Source organism: Harpia harpyja, chromosome 5 (genome assembly GCF_026419915.1).
Source record: "Harpia harpyja isolate bHarHar1 chromosome 5, bHarHar1 primary haplotype, whole genome shotgun sequence".
Lineage (NCBI taxonomy): Eukaryota > Metazoa > Chordata > Aves > Accipitriformes > Accipitridae > Harpia > Harpia harpyja.
The window spans coordinates 47,621,740-47,642,005 of NC_068944.1; the positions used below are offsets into that span (position 1 = coordinate 47,621,740).

The window sequence follows — 20,266 nt, forward strand, 5'->3', positions numbered from 1 at the left end:
ATGACTTCAATAATTAGCTGGTGTGGATATTTCGAGAAACTGCTTTTAAACGCACGGTATTGCCATCTACCAACATTTTTACAGAAGCCCTGAAATACGTGAGTAATTCTGGGAGTAATTCTCATTACATAAAACCCAACCACATTTTCAAAGTTTCTAACTATCATGGATGCACAGAAAATGAAATGTAAGAAACAGGAGCACTCAACCTATAGGATGGTGAAAAAACTTGGAGAAAAGTGCTTTTGGGCTAGAAGGAAAGCTAGAGAGCTCAGAAGCTCACAGAGCTACAGTCAGTAAATCTGAAGCACAGCCTGGTTTCTTGGCCTTTTGTTTTCATCCAATTCGACTGAAAAAACTCAGCAGCCAACAAATAGTTGATGCCCTCTGAAGCTGCTCCATCAATCCCCTCTGCCAAAACTGTGAGAGATACAGGAAAGGAGCTCCCCCAAGGAGAACTGAGGAGCCTTCTAAAGCAGATGAAGAAGAATAACAGAAGACAATCTCTGAATAAACACCACCTCTGGATAAACAGAAAAGCACAACTTGATCATCAGGTTCTTCCCTCTGCAAGCAGATTGGTAAGTCCTCCTAGTGAGGATATCATAGTTAAGCAGATACTGCTTTTGATCTTGCAGTCAGGCTCCTGGAGAGTTTTGGCTACGAAAATATGCAAATGTTTCCACTGAAATGCATGGTGCATAATCAATCACGCCCAGCAGGCCTTACGGATCAACAACACATTCACTAATCAGAAGGCTGCCCAGAGCTACGATCCTGGAGAGACCAGGCAAGAAAATCATTTAGGGATGAAAATGCAGCACTGCCTATACTGTTTCTTTATAATGATGGTCAGAAAACACAGCTACAATTCATTTTGCCCCAGTTTTCTGTAGCTATTCTAGAAGGACCTACAGAGGCAACGGGGGTGAGAACTCCTAGAGACATTTCATTTACTTTATTTCAATTATTTCACATATTCTTTCATTAAATTATAAACTAATTAGTAGATAAAGTATAGGTACATGAATAAAAATTAATTTCGCAGTAATTGAGCAACTATTTTTTTATATGAAAGAAACAGAAGATAGCAAAATCCAATATATTATTATCATGGCAAATGTCACTGCTTAATAGCAGTGAACCAGAAGGGCACAGGAACTAGAAGGTTTTATTGCACAGTAGCTATTTTCACAGTATAGGAAGTGCTTAAGCAGCTGAGGTTTAGCTTTGGCTTGTCCTTTAAGAGCACAAACTTAATGTAGAAAAAGGCAGTTAGAAAGTTTATATTTCTTTTGTTTTTTTAGAGAAGATAGGATACAGGAGGACTGGGGAAAAGGAGGATGATGTGGCAAGGGGATAATAAATTTCACAGTATTTTGAGGTCATCTAGCAAGAGGCTAACAAAAGCAAAACTGTTCAAACACTCCCACCCATCAGAGGGGTAGGAGCGATGCCTGCCTAGTTCCTTCTTTGAGTCTCTTAACCTTCCGGATGTTTCCAGTTACTCCTTTCTGGGACACCAGAAAGGACACCACTTCTGACACTAATGCATGTAAATTTTGAAGGGTTTCCAGCTACAGCTGGTCAAAACACTTCTGTCTAAAAGGACCTTTAACCCCATCACTATTTCCAGACATTTATTCTCACATTTTACTCAAAAAAAGGAAACCTCACCCCTTGCTCTCCATTGTCTGCCCTTCCATCCTCATCCTCCAAGAGGCAGAAGCCATACCCCATGTGCCTGACCTGCACTGGGTCCCTACATCATGACTCAAACCCACTATATCAGCAGCCCAGGCTTCTTCTCATCTTTCTTGTTGACTTGCTTTGGGAGTAAGTATGCATTATGGTAAGTAACTGATGAAAATACAAATGAGCAAAAAGGCTCTGTTAACTTCCACGCTGCTGCCCACTGGGGACATCATCTTTCATTACATCTGACCTCTACAGATGTAGCTGCCTCAAACACTGGTAGACCTGTGCTTGCTTCTGCCCACAAGACAAGGCGAATAGTCCCTCAGTGACACCACTCTCTTTTTAGAAAATGACCTTTCACTACTCAGATCCTAGGGATCTGGGCTGTGTTTGATCACTCATGTTTGAACTGGAGGTCAATCTAAAGCATATTCTCCTCTGTTGTACTGATAACAACTCAATTCTCAGAGATAACTGCAGTTTATAGTTGAGTGGTCAGACCCCTTTCTCCAAGACAGCAGTCCTTTATGCACCAAAACTACCAATAAATTTAAACTTTAAAGGGAAAGTAAGGAATTCAAATTTCCTTATTATATTAAATAATTCATCTACTCAAGCTGAACAGATTCATTTATGCTCATCTGAGTTTCAGAAGTAGGAAAGCTATTTAACTCATATAAATTTTGTTCAAAATGACCAAATGAAGAAATCTGAAAAGGGAAAGACTTAATGCTGCTAACCTCTCATTTCATTTTTGCATTCCAAAACAAAAAAATCAGTAAGAAGTAGTCATGGTCTCCTCCTATTTTAATCCAAAAGACACTTCCAGTACAGCACATAACGTAGAAAGGTCTGCAGTATTTTTGCAAGATGAAATAGCAAATGTAAACAATGAACTTTAAAATTTAATTTAATTTCAATATTAAAATTCTCCTGCATGCAATAAAATATTTATTTCAGGTCTGCTACATTTAGGCTGACACTATTACTTTGAAGAGCTGCCCTGTGAAGCACCTTGAATATGCCAGGATTTTGATGGTTAAGACACCTCCCTTGTACACTACAAACCTTAGTTCAGGTCCTTGCTCCAAATACAACAAAAAAAGAACCTGAACCCACAACCCTCCACGCTCCAGGCAAGTGCATAACTGTTGGGCTATCAGTTAGATCTAATTAGCCCAACAGTTACGTACTTGCCTGGAGCGTGGAAGGTGTGGGTTCAGGTTCTTTTGTTGTTGTATTAATTAATTAGATCTACCCCTTCTTTCCAGATTTCATTAAAACACACAATTCTGAAGTGTCCACGATTTCCATTAGTTTCCCATTTTCCTAAAAGTGCACGTGAGACAGCCACCAGCCTGTCCCTGCTCTACAGTTCCTTCTACTGTAATTTCACTGCACCTGAGTACCAATCACCTGAAACATCAGGGACTCAGTTAAGATATTTTCACATTTCTAAAATTTCAGAGTCTATTAAGTAATAACAAAAGCCCTGTGGCTGAATGCCTCAGAAGCAACAATTATTATGCTGGTGTTTTCTGAACTGTCAGTTATTTTGGATGCAATGCCTCACAAAGATTTTTCATTCTTATTCATTGAGATCCTTAAAAACAGGTAAAATGGGATGGACTTTGTTTCATTTTGTGGTCAAAGTGAAGTATACTTATCCATGTTACCAGCTCTTTTGCACACACTTTTTCAGAGCTCTTACGGAGATACTCATATGCCCTTATTAATAAGGATTCTGCAGTATGATAAACTTCTGTCTCAAAATCCCTTACATATTTTCCTGAGTTTTCCTGAGCAGGATACAGCAAATTTTAACATTACGCTTTACCTTGGCATCTGAAGCAAAGTGGGTAACCTTCTCAGCTCCACTAAGGTTTAAAAAAAAAAAAAAAAAAAAGAAATAGCAAGCTTCATTTCCATAGCATTTTTCTGCTTCAAAATGACAGCTGAAAGTTTTTTGTAGAGAGGGATTATGTAGCAATAAGAAACTGAAGATCATATTAAACTCCTTCTTTCTCCCATGCATTTGTAAACATCATCTGATCAATTCAAGACTACCCTTCACAACTGGATACAACACATCACCTGTGAAGGCAAAGAAAGCAAGCTGCAAAGGTGGATGGACGTTCTCATCAGAGGAGAGGACAGTCGACCCAACAAGTCCTTGCAGGAGGAGAACAGAGAAGCAATTCACCTTTGGGGAACACGCAACTCCATCAGCGCAGTCCTAGACAGAAGACTGGAAGGGACTTACAAAGAGGCAGGAGAACATCAAATGCCTAGACTCTCACTTCTCAGAGAATATGACTTAAGAGATCAAACCGTGCTGAAGAGGAAGAGAGATGTGGCATTCCCCTCAATACAACAACAAGTATTCAGTAAGATCTCCAAGCAAAGGTTTTAGTGCTCATCCTGTTCCGTGTGGACAAATGGTGCAATAAATCACCTCAGATTAAAAGGGAAACTTAAACTTGTCCTCAAAACTGTAGCAATAGTGACTGAGATGTTTATCATACTACCAGATCTAAACTCTAGGTTTGTTTTCTACTTCGTTCTCTAATTCTGCTAATGTAGCACCGCTCAACCTGCATGTCTGAAAACATGCAACAAGATATGATCATTTATCTGTTCACAACAAAATACAGGAACAATGAACAATTTTAGAAGATACCTTTGCAAATGAACATATTTCCTATCATCTTAAGTATCTTGTGCTCACAACTGGTGTCACGATTAGTCTTAAGGTGGCATTAAAGATGTTTATTCACTCTCTTTTCCACCTTGTTGGGGAAAAAATGTCCATCCCTCCAAGGAGGGATGATCTTACAGTTACAGAAAAGGGAGCCCGACTCCTCCTTCAGGTGGATTATCTGCATGAAGCCACACAAAGAGGCACTTAAATCCTGTACCTTGGCTGCCTGAATTGTAAAATGAAAATGCTAACATATGGTTTGAGCAGGAGGTTGGACTAGGTGACTTCCTGAGGTCCCTGCTGACCTGCCTTTTCTGATGATCCTATATGCTTTGAGACACATAAGCATGAATGAGAAAGGCACTCAGCCATTACAGGGTTGATTACTGGTGAAAACCTCAAATAAGTATCCTAACATTTTCAAGCTTTTAATGCATAGCTTTTTACTAGATATGTGTGTGGGGGGGAAAATCCTGTCAAAATGCTCGTGAACTTTGCAGTTTTCACAAGCATCATCTATGAGAGCCAGAGGAAAATGACAGTCATCCTTTTCTGGATGATGTGGCAGAACCTGCTGGTTTATGTTGGCTTTTAGAAAGCAAACAAATCAAAAAACAACAAAACATCCAGTTTGACTACATATTTTTTAAGTGGCACTATAAACTTGGAAGGTGTTTCACTGAATATTATGTGCAAGTGAATTTATCAGGCAGGTTAAGGAAAAAAATCTTTGCAGACAGACTGATGCCAACATGAAATCACAAACAACAAAAAGAAAAAGCACGTGTCATCTTGCAATGCAGAATATCCAAGTTGTTGTCAGTTTTTCACCATTGATACAAGTGCGTGTTTAGCATTACTGGATATGTTTCTTTTATAATAATGTTCAGCATTTCCTAAAAAAGTCATTCCCTTTCCCTCTCAAAGTGAAGTCCTTCCCCAAAGTTCAAGGTTCTAGACTCTGTATTTTCAAGCCCCTTCTCTTTAAATCACTAGCCAGTATGAAATTCTCGGTTTCTCCTTCTCTTACTATTATTCCGCTTAAATAGCAGGAAGGAAGAAAATAGACAAATAAACCCTGAATTTCTTGCTGTGATATATGTCAAGTCTCAGATAAAGAACAATTATTTTTCTCAAAATAATTCCCTAGAAATAGTTTATAATTAAAAGTGTAACTGCCCAGATGCGAATGCTGAAGACTCAAACATTTATGTGCATTCACAACAGATCCTCAAGGGACAACAAATTAAAAAGCAATACCAAAATCCCCAAATCCACGTTTTGTACAAATTTTATTTCCCTGCCTCGGCTCTTCCTCACTACTTTTTTCTATTAATTAATTTCATAGACCACATTATGATTCAGCTCTATACCTATCCAGGGATATAACAGAACATAAGATACTACATCCTCACTATGCAGCGTAAGTCACTGCATGAGTATAAAGTGGCTGCAGGTATGACAGTAAAAAAAAAAACCAAAACAACAAACCAAACAAACAATTGCTAGCAGGTAAAATGACTCTGTGTCTAATTTAGAAGATTACTTCTCAGGGTAAATCTGGGTCAACAATCTCTTCCTGTTAAGACACGTCCTCTTCTGGGAGTACCTCAGTTGCAGCGTGTCAGAAAAGCAAAAACATTGCAAAAGCAATACAAAGTCCTACGCTGCAGATGGTCCCAGTTTCTGCTACTAGCATTTTCAACTTTCTAGCAGATCTCTCAAGTAGTGGAGTTGTAATTGACTTTGGACTGCTTAGAGACGAATACTAGTCTTATCAGTTCATTATACTGCTTGCCAAATTTGCCTCTACTATCCTATTTAAAAAAAAGAGGAAGAAAAAAAAAAAAAGCTTAAAACAAAACACCACAAAAGCCCCCAACTTTCCTTACCTTGCTGGAGGCACATCAATATTTGAAGAAACAACCTTGCGCTTCTGTTCCAGAAGACAAACAGAGCGAGTGTTTTCCTTTTCATACTCATGAGCTCTGTTTGTTTTTTTGGTCTCTGCTGTTTTTAAATCTTCCTCCTTTGTGGTGAACAGGAGAAACTGTTGGTCTGGCAGTTTTTGACTGATGTCACTTTTTACATCGTCCTGTTGAAATGCAGAGAAGGTCATTTCACGCTTGATGCTGGCTGCCTGTAAAATTAAAAGCAATTATTAAATTTTCATCTAATTCTCCTAAAATGTAAGGGGGGGAATCCAATACCCACAGGCATTTACTTCTAATTAGTTCTTTGAAACAGAGAATACCATTTCTTTGCCCTTCATAAAGTCTGAAACTGCCATTAATTTCTCAACAGTGTTGAAGACTATCCAGTAAAATAAGCAGTTCTTGACGATTTGATAAAGCAATCAGTCACCTCTTAATGCTAAATCAAAAAGGCATGCGAATTGGAGTATCAGAAACCACACTATACACACATGTATTTAATGTAGATACACCTGCACTGCATAACTACGCAAAAGAAATCCTAGCTGCCCTCCTCCTAAAATTCCAGGAAAAAAGGCAGAATTTATCCAGATAAAAGGCAACCAAGAAATCAAAGCGCTTCTGATAGCCACTTACTGGGTTCTTTAACAATTGTATTTGTAAAGAGGGTTTCTTGATGAGCATAAAAATAATTCACTATGATCCAACTCAGCTGCCAGAAGGCAAAGGGGAGCAAGTGATGCTGGCAGGATCTTTGCAAGGAGCCCAGCCAGCTCCACCACCGACAGCCAGTGGTGAGGACCATGGACAGACACAGAAGCAGTGTCAGGTTGCCTCTTTGGTTGCCAGCGCTTCCCAGATCTTCAGGCCTGCTGCTTCCCATAAGCAAAGACTTCCCAAGCAAATAGGTATCTTAACAAATACCCTACCTCTCTGGAATACAATGTGTTGGTGTTTATAAAGCAAACTACTGCAGGCTTGCAGTGAAGAGCATGGAAAGCCAACAGAACCAAGCCACTCCGCCTCCCCAGCAAGCAAAACAAAACCCAATATCTTCATTTTCCTCTGAAATACCATTCCCTGGCGAGCTAGGCTTCCCCAGCTTCATGGGGGCTGACCCATCTCACAGGCTGTCACGAGCCTCTCGTCCTGCCGTACATCGGCCGAACTCCTCCAGCCCTCAGCCGGTTAGTTTCCTCGCGTCCCTACAAACACATGTGGAAGAGACAAAGCCTACCAAAAGCACCTGCTAACAGAGTAATTTCTAGATATCTGTGTTTTTAATATCAGGAGCTTCAACTACTAACTTGCCCTAAGTCCAGGAGATGCACTAGGGTGGCAACCCCTCCACCCAACCCAAACAGCCGAGCAAAATACATCCCAACAAAATGTCTGCTTGTCCCACCTTGAGCAGAGGTACTTCCATGCCACACGCAGCACCCTGGAGAAATCCAGAAGCCTTCTAGGACTTGCAAACTGGATTTTATGTACTTGTAAATTATTGATGAACTTTACAGTGCAGAAATCCAGGGTGTGTCACCCTCAGATAGTAACAGCACCAAAAAGCTGGAATTCCTGTGTAAACTCTTCCAGCTTACTCCTCCTCCATGGTCCAAAAAAATTAATGAATATGTATGTGTATATATTTATGCAAAAAAATAAATAAAAATATATTTCCTTCTTCACAAATCTCCCCTTTTATAGCTTTCAAACCTTGGCAAGTATAAAAATGCTGCAAACTATTTTAAGTTCACAGGAAAGTCAATCTTGCCAAGGTAATTTTGTTCTGTTCGGTAAAGTACATGTCATCACTAACACATAAACACTTAGGACCATGATTTAATTGTCTCATTCTAGTGTTTCCACAGAAGGGCTTTTAGCAGTTCCTTCAGGAACAAAACCAGAATTGTTACTTTATGAATGTAAAAAGTAGGAAGAATTAGTCATTTTACACATCTTCACACACAAACAGATGACACATTACCAAGAAAATCTGAATGGAAGACAAAACAGTCAGCACGTGGTCACACAGAATTAGAAGACATATAAGCAATATAAATTTAATTCTGATTTAATGATTAATTCTTTAAAAACTTAGATTTACAGTAAGCCCTTTTCTGAGGGTCTGAAGATCTTAACAGATGCTGAGTTGCCTTCAGTTTTCACCAAAACTGACTTAGAAGTGATGCACTAAAGCAAAAAAAAAAAAAAAAGAAAAAGCCTGAAAACAACCAAGTTCCAATATCCAGCCCCTAGAAATTACATAATGCCAAACGAAGGTACGTATAAGACTTGAATTCCACTTCCTCCATTGCATGACCACACATCTTTTTCTCTCTTCCCAGGATTTCCACCCTATCTGGTGCAAAGGACGGTGCTGCACAGGGCAAGAGCAGCTACACCCTCTGTGCACGGTAGGGTGCTGGTGCACACACGTACGAGGCAGGACTCAGCAGTTTCCTCCTTGCTCTGCATAACCCTTATTGGAGAAAGCATGGGAGAGGAACAGCCTCCCTCCTTCCCTACTCTCCAATGCCAGACTGAACAAGGTATTCATCTGGATGATTTTTATCTTTTTTTAACCCAATAAATCCATGATTTTACCAAAGGAAAAAAAAATATTTTTTTCCCTCACTTTATGGAACCGTAATATTTTATTCAGTTTTAGCAAACATATTGTGCCATATATTATTAAGTTTTCTTTACAGACCTAAATAGTAACGACAAAAGGTTGCAGACTCAGACCACAGCTGTACAAATAAAGCCTAAAACATAAAGAGCAGAATACTTGTACTGTACTACCAGATAATCTAATCATACAGATCAAAATTATTCACATCCAGTTCAGATATATTCAGATAACAGCTTGGTTTTCATGTGTCAATGCGCCATAATTAATAGCCAGCCCCGTGCAAGCGTATGGAAGTGAGGAATGACAAAACCCACAGAAGCAAGCGCTCAGGTTGCAGAGCTGCTGCCAAGCAGTTCAGGTCCTTTGGCTAAATGGCCAGAAACAGCAGAAGACCATATCCAATGCTCAGACTAACCCTCTTCCTCTCCTTCTGTTTTCAACAGATGTTTGGAAATATTAACCTCTTTCTAAACTTTCCCTTGAGAGCAACTGCAGATAAAGAATCTTTTCTGCTTTAAAAGCAGGTGATCATGAGAGAAGGCCAAGAGTTTCCCTTGGTGGCCACTCTCCAGTAGCTTTCTCCTGCTCTACAGGCAGTTCTTCTATTTTAATTCATCCACGTCTATGGGAGCCATTTCCACTTGAGACACCTGCCCTATCTGGAAGGGTATGGGGTCTTTTGCTGGAAAACCAACCACCTACACAAGCAGCCATTGATGTGGGGAGCGCCGAGGGCCACAGTCACTTGACTGATCAGGTTCCTTGCTTTGTGGCAAACACATTAACTACCAGGACCCCTCTGCTTTCAAGCTCTGCTTCACCGTCACTCACAGTTCGGAGGTAACACAGACAACTTCCAATATATCTTTCTAGATAAGTTAACTGTTCTGTCATATCTAATCAGGAACTTTTTTTTGTTGCCAGAGATCCTTCATATTCTTTTAACCACTTTGAGGCTTGTGGTGGTCCTCTAAGTCCATAACATGTTTCAGCAAAAATATCGTGGAAGGTCTAGTCCAAGCAGATGCAGCCTGTCTCGCAGACAGCCAGATGTTAACACTGTAACATCAATTTATTTCAGTTTACTTCCTATACTTCGCTTTTCTCTCTCCTTAGTTGTTCTCAAACTCCACGATTATGTTGTTCCCTAATGGTTTGGCTTTTCTTATCATCGTACTTCCATATTTGCCACCTTATTGCCTCCACTATCAACTGCGGATAAAAACTTACAGTTTTTTCCATACACTTGATTAATCATTGCTCATACAAGCCGTTTTTTAATAGGCTCTTTTTCTATGCAATTAATTGCATATTTTCACCCTTAAGCCATTAGCAACCTTCAGCTTACTTTCAACCGAGTCCTTTGCAACCTGGCCTCGGGCAACAAACGTTGCTTGGAAGTTCAGTCACAGAAACAGGAGTTATAAACCATTTGCAAATTTTAAAAACTAGCTTTGTTTCTGTCTGCAGTTACCCTCATCTGCCTTTGACAACTTCCCTCCCATCAGCATTGGGCAAGGGAAACTTTTGATACACTGCCGCCTGGAAACAACAGCTCCGTATTACCTGCACCTTCCCCCCATGGAGCCCAGCTCTGGCACTGCCCCACACTTGGGGTCTGATCTGGCTTTACTCCTTCCACTGCTTCTCAGCAAGCACTGGCCTTCCCCTCACTCTCCTCCGAGTTGTCAACACCTCATAGTACGACCACTTCCATTAACTTCTTCAAAAGCTGGGTCACAGAGTGGTCTTCCCTTGCTTATTTTGAAATATTCTCGCTCGCACGGTGCTGTGGCAGCCCTACTCCAGCAGACTGAGACAGGTGCCGCTCCAACCAGGGAGTTTGTAATCTTCCTGCAAAAATTGAAAGTAATTTCTTGCTTTGGTTTCTAAGCAGAAACTTTATTAAACAAAAAAAGGAAAGCATTTTAGTTTCCGTTTTGAAGGCGTCAATGGTATATATTTAGGTTGAGGGTTTTACTTTTAAGTTAAAGTTCTTGTTTGACTAATTTTTATTATTTAAGTGATGAAGTTTAATACTCCACATGACAGATAAATGATTACCACAGTTAATATTTTCAGCAGTGTATTAATATTTTTTCATAGCAAGAGCCGTCTTAACCAGCCTATAGAAACTTGTATTTGGTGGTATCTTGTCATAACCAAGTTGCTAGTCCTGAACTCCACATGCCCCAATCAAGACCATGCATTGCAACGGAAGTCCTGCCCAAATTAAAGCACGCTCAACGTCCACACAAATTTTGAGGAATTTAGAGAAATTTTTCTTTATTCTTTACAGAGGATGTACAGACTGCAATTTTCCAGTAGTTTAGGCCGTAACTTATCTGCAGTCAATTTTTGTTATGCCAAAAAGCGCATCCTGATAAGATGCTCATGTTGCAATCAAACTTCAGTCTTCTCCAATTTCAGTTAAATTTCAGCTTGGATTTTGCCCTGAACAGCAAAAAAATTATTGATCAAACAGACAGCTCAAGTATTGAACCGCCTAGTCAAAGGATCAGCAAACACTAGAATAAGCAGACCTATCATATTTATATGCAAATGCAGAGACTTACACTTGACAGACTATATATGTCATCTCTTGAGAACAACCTGACTGGGCTTTAGCATCTTCCCTTGCTTCTGGTGCATTGCTGCCTAAAAACTGAAGTTACTTATTTTCAAATAGTTCACTAGCATTTAACAGGCATCAAGATGTCTGTGTTTGCTATACAATGGCAAGTATTAAACTCCCAAGAATATTAGCATCATTTACCTGTATGTGACCCAAACGTATAGAAATATGCCTTCAAATGTAAAAACTGACTCCCACCTACGTTCTTTCAAAATTCCTATTTTTTTGTGCAGCACCTGTGGATCCAGGTGGCCACACCAGGAGGACAGACCTCATTTTTAACAGGCTTTGTAATGGTCTACACAGACAGGTGGCAACTGAAAAAGCTATTGAAAGAATCGCCATGCCACATACCACGCCTACTTTGCCGACGGTGTCATAAACAATTCGGGGGCAGCGGGCGCTCGCTGTGACGAAGTGCAGAGGCAGAAGGCAGCTGCCCAGCGCAGCGCATCGCTCACCCGAGCGGCACTGCCTCCGACCCTGTAACTCGATGCAGCGTCGCCCTCGACAGAGCTACGCCGATGTACGTCAGCTGAAGAAGACGTGGCCGCACGTGTGATTGCGTCTGCCTGCCAAGGAGCGGGGCAGCGAACGGAGGCTCGGCGCAGCGCGGCCTGCGTCACGCTGTCAGGCAGCAGGATGGCAGCGAGAGCACCGCAGGCTCCCCTGATCTTCTGGCGGGGACACCGGCTAACTCCTATTTCTCCTCACGCTGCCTACTGGGATTCTGGAAGGACTTAAGATGTCTGAGAACGTCCCCTCCGTGCACAGTTTGAAGCCTAGAGGCCGGGATAAATTAAATAACCTCTCAACTATGGCCTATTTTGTGCCATTATGTTTTGTTCATACAGATAAAAGAGCTCATTTTACAACGACGGCATTAAAGTACCTCCAAAAACCACCAAAAATACTTTACAAGGGTGGAGGGAAGTATCCATACAAAAGCTGACTGCGTCCAAAACTCCCTGTAAAAAAACCCCAAGCTAGTGGGAATATGCTTTGGGAAACTAGCTGCTTAAAAAAACTTAATATGCTTATCTTAATAATCCCGATGCCACTGCCATGTTTCCATTTTTGTACAAACTTCCTTTTCTCCCTCAACTCGTAAAGCTGTACTTCCTTTACTTCAGCCACAGGCCACCATAACTGGACTCAACCCCAGTGTCACTTCATTCCAAAACCAACAATATTCCTCACAAGCCACGCTGGCTGCTTTCCAGACTGGGGGGGGAGGCAGGAGAGGGAGGGAATATGCTAATTTAAAAACACATACGAAAAAACCCCCGCCCCAACAACAGTCACCCAACACACTGCTCCAATTCTGGATCAATTTGCATTGTCAACAGATAAATAATTTTAACTTAATTGTGCAATATTAACACTATATAGCTGTTAAAGAAGACACAGTTCAGGATGAGGATTTCTGATTTTCATCTGATTTACTATGTAATCAGTTGGTGTAATTCCATCAAAAAACTTTTGATTAAACGCCAATTAAAAAACCACCAATAGCTACAAGACAGTTTAGCACCAGCCAACCTGCCGTATAACTCTGTTGTTCTTTATAAACAATTTTTTCATTCTGGCTTTGTGATCATCTCTTTCCGTTTTCTGAAATAGATGTAAACATGCTAAGTGTTAGGGACTGCCAATAAAACTTCCATCTGGTAAGAAAACAAAAGTCACAGGATTTTTTTCTTAAACAAGGCTTTAGCAACATTTTTGATCCACTACAGAACAAATATGCAGCTCAGTGGGGGAAGTGAAAGAAGGAATCAGTATATTTCAGCCTAGCGTATTAATGGAAAACAATAATGAAATGTATATATTTAAGATGATACACATTTCAAAAGTTCAGCCAAAACAAGAGCTCAATAACTGCAAGACTCTTTTCAGGCCAGTCTGAACAGCTAGGCTATGCTCTAGGGACAGGAATAAGCCACTTTTCTGAGCAAGAAAGAAATCAGGAGTAAAGTTCACAGCAAAATACAACAAGCAGCAATGAGAAACACCAAACTTATTACCAAGATAACATCATGCAAGTAAAAAATATTTAAATTAAATCCCCGGAAGGACAAAGGTTTTGGTTTATTTGTACTACTTCATACAGTATTTCCAGTTCAAGTTCCTGTAACAGAGTTTTTTTACGTAAAAAGGCTCTAATTTTTGCTATCCCCAAACGGCATCCTCACTGGAAGGAAAGAATGCATTGAATTTCCATTTCGCCAGAAATCTCTATTCATACTGGAATACAAAGAGATAAGACAGATTCTCGTAATGATGCTTGGAAATAATCTGCCCTGAATTTCAATGTATTATTACATTTTCAAGTATACTTTGCATTTAATTACTCACTTCACCAGTGGTTGCTCATTACACATAAACCATGTCAATCTAATCACTCTAAGCATTTGTAAACTGCTGCTCTCTTAACAATACAGAAGATAATGCATTTTAAGGTCACTGTATGTGTTCTTTACAATATATAGTATGCATTAATGTATAGTAATGTAGTATTCATTTTCAACCAGACTAGGACAAAACCCTTACCTTCACCATTTCACTGAATATACAAAACGATCCATAGAATATATTTTCTAGATATTAAAATACAAATCTAAACATTTATGTTGCCGGGAATCACAATACGGTGTTAGGCAGCAAGAACTGGAGTCAGCAAGAAGTTTCTACGCTTTTGTCATCACGTGCACATCAGTGCTTATCTGACTAAATATAATGCATCTACAAAAACCGTGTACCCCAGCACCAGCCTAAGGTGTTTCTGAATTATATAGCATCTATCCAGATGAATGACAGAAACTTTCACTCTCACATTTGAAATTCAGTACCCATCCAGGTACCTGTTGTACCCCAAATAAAACAACGACCAACTTGTGACATCTGTAATTCTGCACTAACTGGCAGAAGAAGCATAGATGTTAAAACGGGACAGGGAGGTGTTACTAAGATTACCGGGTAAAACAGTGAGGAACACTGGGAATCCATGGTCCTTCCCATGCACCATTTCAGGTCTAAACAAAAATGTCTCAAAGATATTTGAGCCTTTTTCTCTCCACCACATGAACAAAGGGATGACGCTGTGAAAGTATGGCAGCTTCCCTTCCCATCCCATAAACAGCCATAGTAAGTTCCTTACAGAAAAGTACATGACATGACTTCTAAGGTAATCAGACACCAATTAGTAACAATTACCAAATATTAATACTAATTATTGAATGTATCCATCTTCAAAATTTGCTTGCAATGTTTAAGTCTCAAAGAAACGACTCCACGCTCTGTATTCTGGATATGCTGTGCACGCCAGTGGACGACTTGCAGTCACTGCTCTGCAAACCTGGCTAGCTGGGTTCAACTGGACAATGGCCCCTGGGCATGGCATCTCTGGGAAGATCTCAGCAGAGGTCTTTCAGCCTTGTTTTCTTAAATAAAACAAGACCTTGAGAAACACATTGCCTCTAAACATCTAAAAATTAAGAAGCTAGCTTGGAAAGCCTTAAACAGAAGGGAAGTGGAGGATCACAGCTGCTAAAAACAGGTTTCTTTTTCATTTAGCAATCCTGTTGCCGCACTTCAAGCTTTGCTAAACACGCTCACCACTGAGCACTCACGTAACCCACCAGGCTAAAAAGGACTTGGAGGGCTAAGAATGGGCAGCCATAATTGCCTTCCCAATTATTGGTTTCACAAACAGTGAGTTTAAAATGAACTCAAACAATTACCACCTTTTCTCACAGCGATGTACGTGCCTGGCCATCCAAGTGGGAAGGGTGCCTGCCAGCAAGCAGGTTCCCCTTGCCTCTCCTGCGGCGAAAGCAGCGTGAGCAGTGCCCAGTGCCGCCGGGGCAAGCTGTGGCCACGCACAGGACAGGAGAGGGACTGGAAACGTGTGCCCTGGGCTGGCCAAGGAGCACTGAAGGACAGAAGAGGAGGATAGATCTGGGTGCTGCTGGCCACCTCTGGGAAAGTTTAAAAAGACTAGAATTGGAGATAAAAACGAGCGTGCTAATGCAGGGTAGCAGGGAAGTTCAAACAAACTTTTTTGTTATTTCTATTACGTTACCGGTTGTAATTACAAGCTGTAATTAGTGAGAGCCATCAAATCAGGTGCACTGGCTGAAGCTCCGAAACCTCACGTCAGGGTATTTTCTATGATATGCCTATGAACATCTATTTTCTCTGAAATGACAATTTTTCCTACTTGCCAGAGATGCAAAGAGGGACCTAGAAGCCAGTGGGCAAGTATCTACTGTCTTTGCTGCCCCTAATTTTGATTCTGTCTATATTAAGAAGTTGTACACAACAGCTTAAGTTTTAAGTGGCTTAATACAGCCTTGTGTATGGACTGTCTTACGGACAGAAATATCAATCTGGCCTGTATTTCCCAAATTTCAGGTGCAAATAAAACATCTTTAAATTCAACTATTTCACGACCATTGCTGAAGATGTATGAGAAACTCCACTTGTTTCTCTTTTCATTTGTTGGTGATTTGGGATTGGCAAGGATGGCAGCAGTTCAAAGCAGAAGGGAGAAATACCATCACTTCTTCTATCATCTCATTCAGGATCAAGCAAGCAGAGCTCCCAAAAATCAGACCACACAAGAGGCAGTGGGGAGCTCCCCACAAGTAGTAGAAGACTTTGAAATGCTGCCTCACTGCTTCTCAGTAAGAAACCCTTGATCAGTTCATCTGCATTTGAAAGCCCTCCTCCTATGGCTGGATATAGATATACAGTAGAGTGTGTCTAGTGAAAAGAAAAACAGATTAGCTTTATTTTCAAGATCTCCTGCAAGTAAGGTGCAGAGAGGTGTGAGATTTCTAAGGTCAGAAGCTATTGTCTGACTTTGGAAGCAGCCAGCTGAGAGGAGATGCTGCAGATCCTAGACCACTTTAAAAGGGTATGGAAATGTAATCCATTTGCCTTAACTTCCTGGGAATAAAGAGATTTTGCTCGTTTGTTTGTTTGTTTAAATGATGGGATTTCAGTGAAATTAAACCAAGGTAGTTCACAGATGTATTCAACTGCTGTAACTTCTGAATGAAATAGGCGCTGTGAATGAAAGCTTCAAGGTCCTGTGCTGATCCTTGAAGCTGAGAGCCTGGAGGAGATATTACAAAATCACAATTAAGTGCACATCCTTATCTCCTCTAACTAATCTCAAGCCTGTAAGTAGAAAACATGGTCCTTCAGAGGAGATGAACAGGCAAGGAGCGCTGTCCCCCGTTAAGAGATCCTCCCAAATCTATGTTCAGCTCCAGACAAAAACATTTAGCAGTTTTCCTGTTCAGAGTGGGAGAGGTGCCAAAAAGGAGTTTATTTTGGGGTCTGACTACACAGAGAAGTAGTATCACAGAGTTACATCTCATTATCCCTGGAAGCAATGGAGTAACACTAGTAGAAACCTGCAGAGGCCAAACGTGACCTTCTCCTCCTCAGCCACTCCAGAAAGCAGCCCTCTCTCAAACCACTAGAGGGATGCAACAATGTCTCATGGGAGAAGAGCCTTCACACAGAACCTGAAGAAATATCAAGCCCAAAGTCAAGCCCAGCCCAACCAGCAGTCAAATGGCTGCTGTCCTCTAAAGGAGGAAGGCTTGCTCCCTTTCTTGCCTTTCTTTTCCTCCCTACTATGCATGCCCTAGCTGTGAAATCCCATCTTTTTCTCTGCACTATCAACATGCTTGACAAGCCCTTCCCTGAGTCACCCTAACTTACTGAAGTTACAGAGTCTACAGACTCTCTGCTGCACGTGTTTCCCGCTGTTTCAGTAGCCCACAAAAACACAACGAATTCTGGCGCAAGCCCAAGGTAGCTAGTGCATGGTTGGGAGCTGGAGGAAGGCCGGCAGGCCGGAGAGGGGAATGCTTTACCCTTTTTGGAACTGACAAAACATTACATCATCTCACCATGACTCCACAAACGCCGCCTGGTTTTACCCAGTGCCCGGGCACAAAGCGCGCTGTGCTGCAAAGGCTCCAGCAGAGAGACCTACCAGCATGGAAAGGGGAACACCTGCAAGAACAACCACTTCTCTCCTGCCCTGACAAAGTAAGGACAATTGTCTAGAACGGTGGTGGCCACGCATGTTGAAGCAAAATATCACTATAAATCCTTAGCAACCACGTGTTCACCCTTATTCATTTTTCTGCTTTTTCCATATAGCTCTAAGCCAGATGAGGACCACTTTCCATAGCCTTATGAACCATAAGCTAAAGAGGAACTACCACTAACCTAGACCTAAGAGCAGCAAGAACTGCATCACAGTGTTCTCTTTACAAGTATTTTAAAGTAGAAAAATCAGATTTTTTTCCTTTGGCAGTACTTACATTTCTCACAATTACATCAAAAAAAAAAAGAGACTTCTTGAGAAATATGAGTTCGAAAGCATTTTTGATCCAAAGAGATTTCTTACCGCCATTTCAAAGGGATATGCATGTATACATAAAAGATCAGGTTAGCTCAAACATTTAGCTCGCCAACTTCACATAGTCCAGTTTATAGAAGGTGATTGTACAGTTTGTTCTCTACGTCAGTATGATGCAGGCATTAGCCATTTTATCTGCTGAAGCAGAAAAAAAAATTAAGTAACCATCCAGTCTTACGAATGCTTGTCATAATTGCACTGCCTATCTAAAGTTCAAATAACCTTTTATCCACTATGTTAAAAAAATACATTAAAGATGGTAAAACAATAAACTATATCATTTCACACTTGAGTATCTAATCACTGAGGCATTTTACGTTCCCTCTGTTTCTGTGTCCAGTGACCATAACAGTCTTCTATAGTCTGAAGCAACACTTAAAAATTATCAGGACCACTGTGGAAAGGTTTTAGGAGACTAATGGACTCACCCTTGTGGTTTACCTAATTCGGCTGAAATCTCAAATCTGCTTAAACTTCCAGGACTTCTCCATCAACTTCAGCTGGCTCAGGATTTTATGGAAATTTGATTCTTTATGTTTTGCAAAAACACCAACAAAAAGATCGGTATTTTTATCCAAAGTTCAAGCAACAGAAGTTGTTCAGTTTCCTGTCTTCATTAGTTTTGTTGTCAAACAACAAATACCACCCACACATGTACTTTTAATACAATGAGACAAATGTCACTGCAATCATCGTTTGGGACTGGAAAGTTTGGCAAGGTGCCAGAGCGGTGAAAGTGATCCCATCACAGATTGTTCAGCAACACCAATAACACTAAATTCCTACATGCTCTGTTTGGCAACATGCTACAGTGAGGAACAACACAAGTTCGTGAAATTGAAGCTGATCACCACAGGAGCTAATGAACACTCTTTCTATTCACTTTATATTTCCTGTTCAATTTTCACAAATAAACAAAAACACTAATAAGAGTGTCTCTCAGCCTGCCGTCCTTCTGTAGTCTTTGGGCTGGCCTCAAGCAGCAGGAATGGTTCAAGCTGCTCACTATTTTTACAAATAAGCAATTCAGTAAATCACTTGAAAGTATTACAAAGCCAATGGGCTCTCTCATTCTGAGGGAAAAAGATGATAAAAGAGCATCATTGCTCAATCCACAGCAGTATTTACAGAGCAGACACCAGCCAGGTCAAAGCTCCCATCCTTGAGATGGCCAAATAGCACAGTTTGAGGCACAGATTTATCCCACAGTCTGCTAAGATCCCTCGGGTGCTCTCATATCACTGGCATTTCTAATCTAGCAGCTGGGAAAACACAGAGTAGGACTTGAGGGTTCAAAGATGATCTACAAGACTGTTAGGCTTCTCCCTAACCTTGGGTCAGAAGCAAGGTTGGAAGAGCACAGGGTCAGGAAAGGCATAAATGGTCCGTGCATCTGCACTTGTTGTAGGACACATTACAAATGTTAATTACCAGACCATGAAAAGCATTTTCTGAATACTTAAGTTTTCAGATAAAAAAAAAGTCACTTCTATCTTCAAGGAGGAGAACCCAGGGAACTACAGGCAGGTCAGCCTCACCTTGATTCCCAGGAACATGATGGAGCAGCTAATCCTGGAAACCATTTTCAGGCATGTGAAGGACAAGAAAATCATCGTGAGCAGTCAGCATGGCTTCACCAAGGGGAAGTCATGCTTGGCCAGCCTGATGAGCTTCTAGGACGAAATGACTGGCCTGGTAGATGAGAGGAGAGCAGTGGATATTCTCTATCTAGACTTAAGGAAGGCTTTTGATGCCATCTCCCGTAACATGCTCACAGACAAGCTGTTGATGTATGGGCTGAATGAGCAGGCAGTGAGGTCGGCTGGAAACTGGCTGAACGGATGGGCCCAGAAGGTGTTTATCAGTGGCACTAAGTCTAGTTGGAGGCCAGTAAATGGTGGTGTACCCCAGGGGTCAATCCTGGATCCAGTCCTGTTCAAGATCTTCGTTACTGAACTGAACGATGGGGCAGAGTGCATCCTCAGCAAGTTTGCAGATGACACAAAACAGGGAGAAGTGGCTGATACACCAGACGGTCATACTGACATCCAAAGGGACCTCGACAGGCTAGAGAAAGGAGCCAACAGGAACCTCATGAAGTTCAACAAAGGGAAATGCGAAGTCCTGCACCTGGGGAGGAACAACCCAAGGCACCAGTACATGCTGGGGGCTGCCCAGCTAGAAAGCAGCTTTGCAGAAAAGGCGTGGAGGTCCCGGT

At 41.1% G+C, this 20,266-nt stretch overlaps 1 protein-coding gene across 3 annotated transcripts in view; it reads right to left on the bottom strand.

Annotated features, from left to right (window-relative positions):
- The window catches only part of ZNF704 (zinc finger protein 704), a 110,770-nt gene that overhangs the window by 83,699 nt on the left and 6,805 nt on the right, over window positions 1-20,266 (bottom strand). For 2 of the 3 annotated variants that reach the window (XR_008235190.1, XM_052787095.1), the window contains exon 2: window positions 6,292-6,539. Coding sequence is in view for 2 of the 3 variants with exons in the window: in XM_052787095.1 (XP_052643055.1) it covers window positions 6,292-6,539 (248 nt within the window). In the remaining variant the exon portion in view is untranslated. The remainder of the gene's footprint in view (window positions 1-6,291; window positions 6,540-20,266) is intronic. The other variant, XM_052787096.1, reaches the window with a different exon arrangement.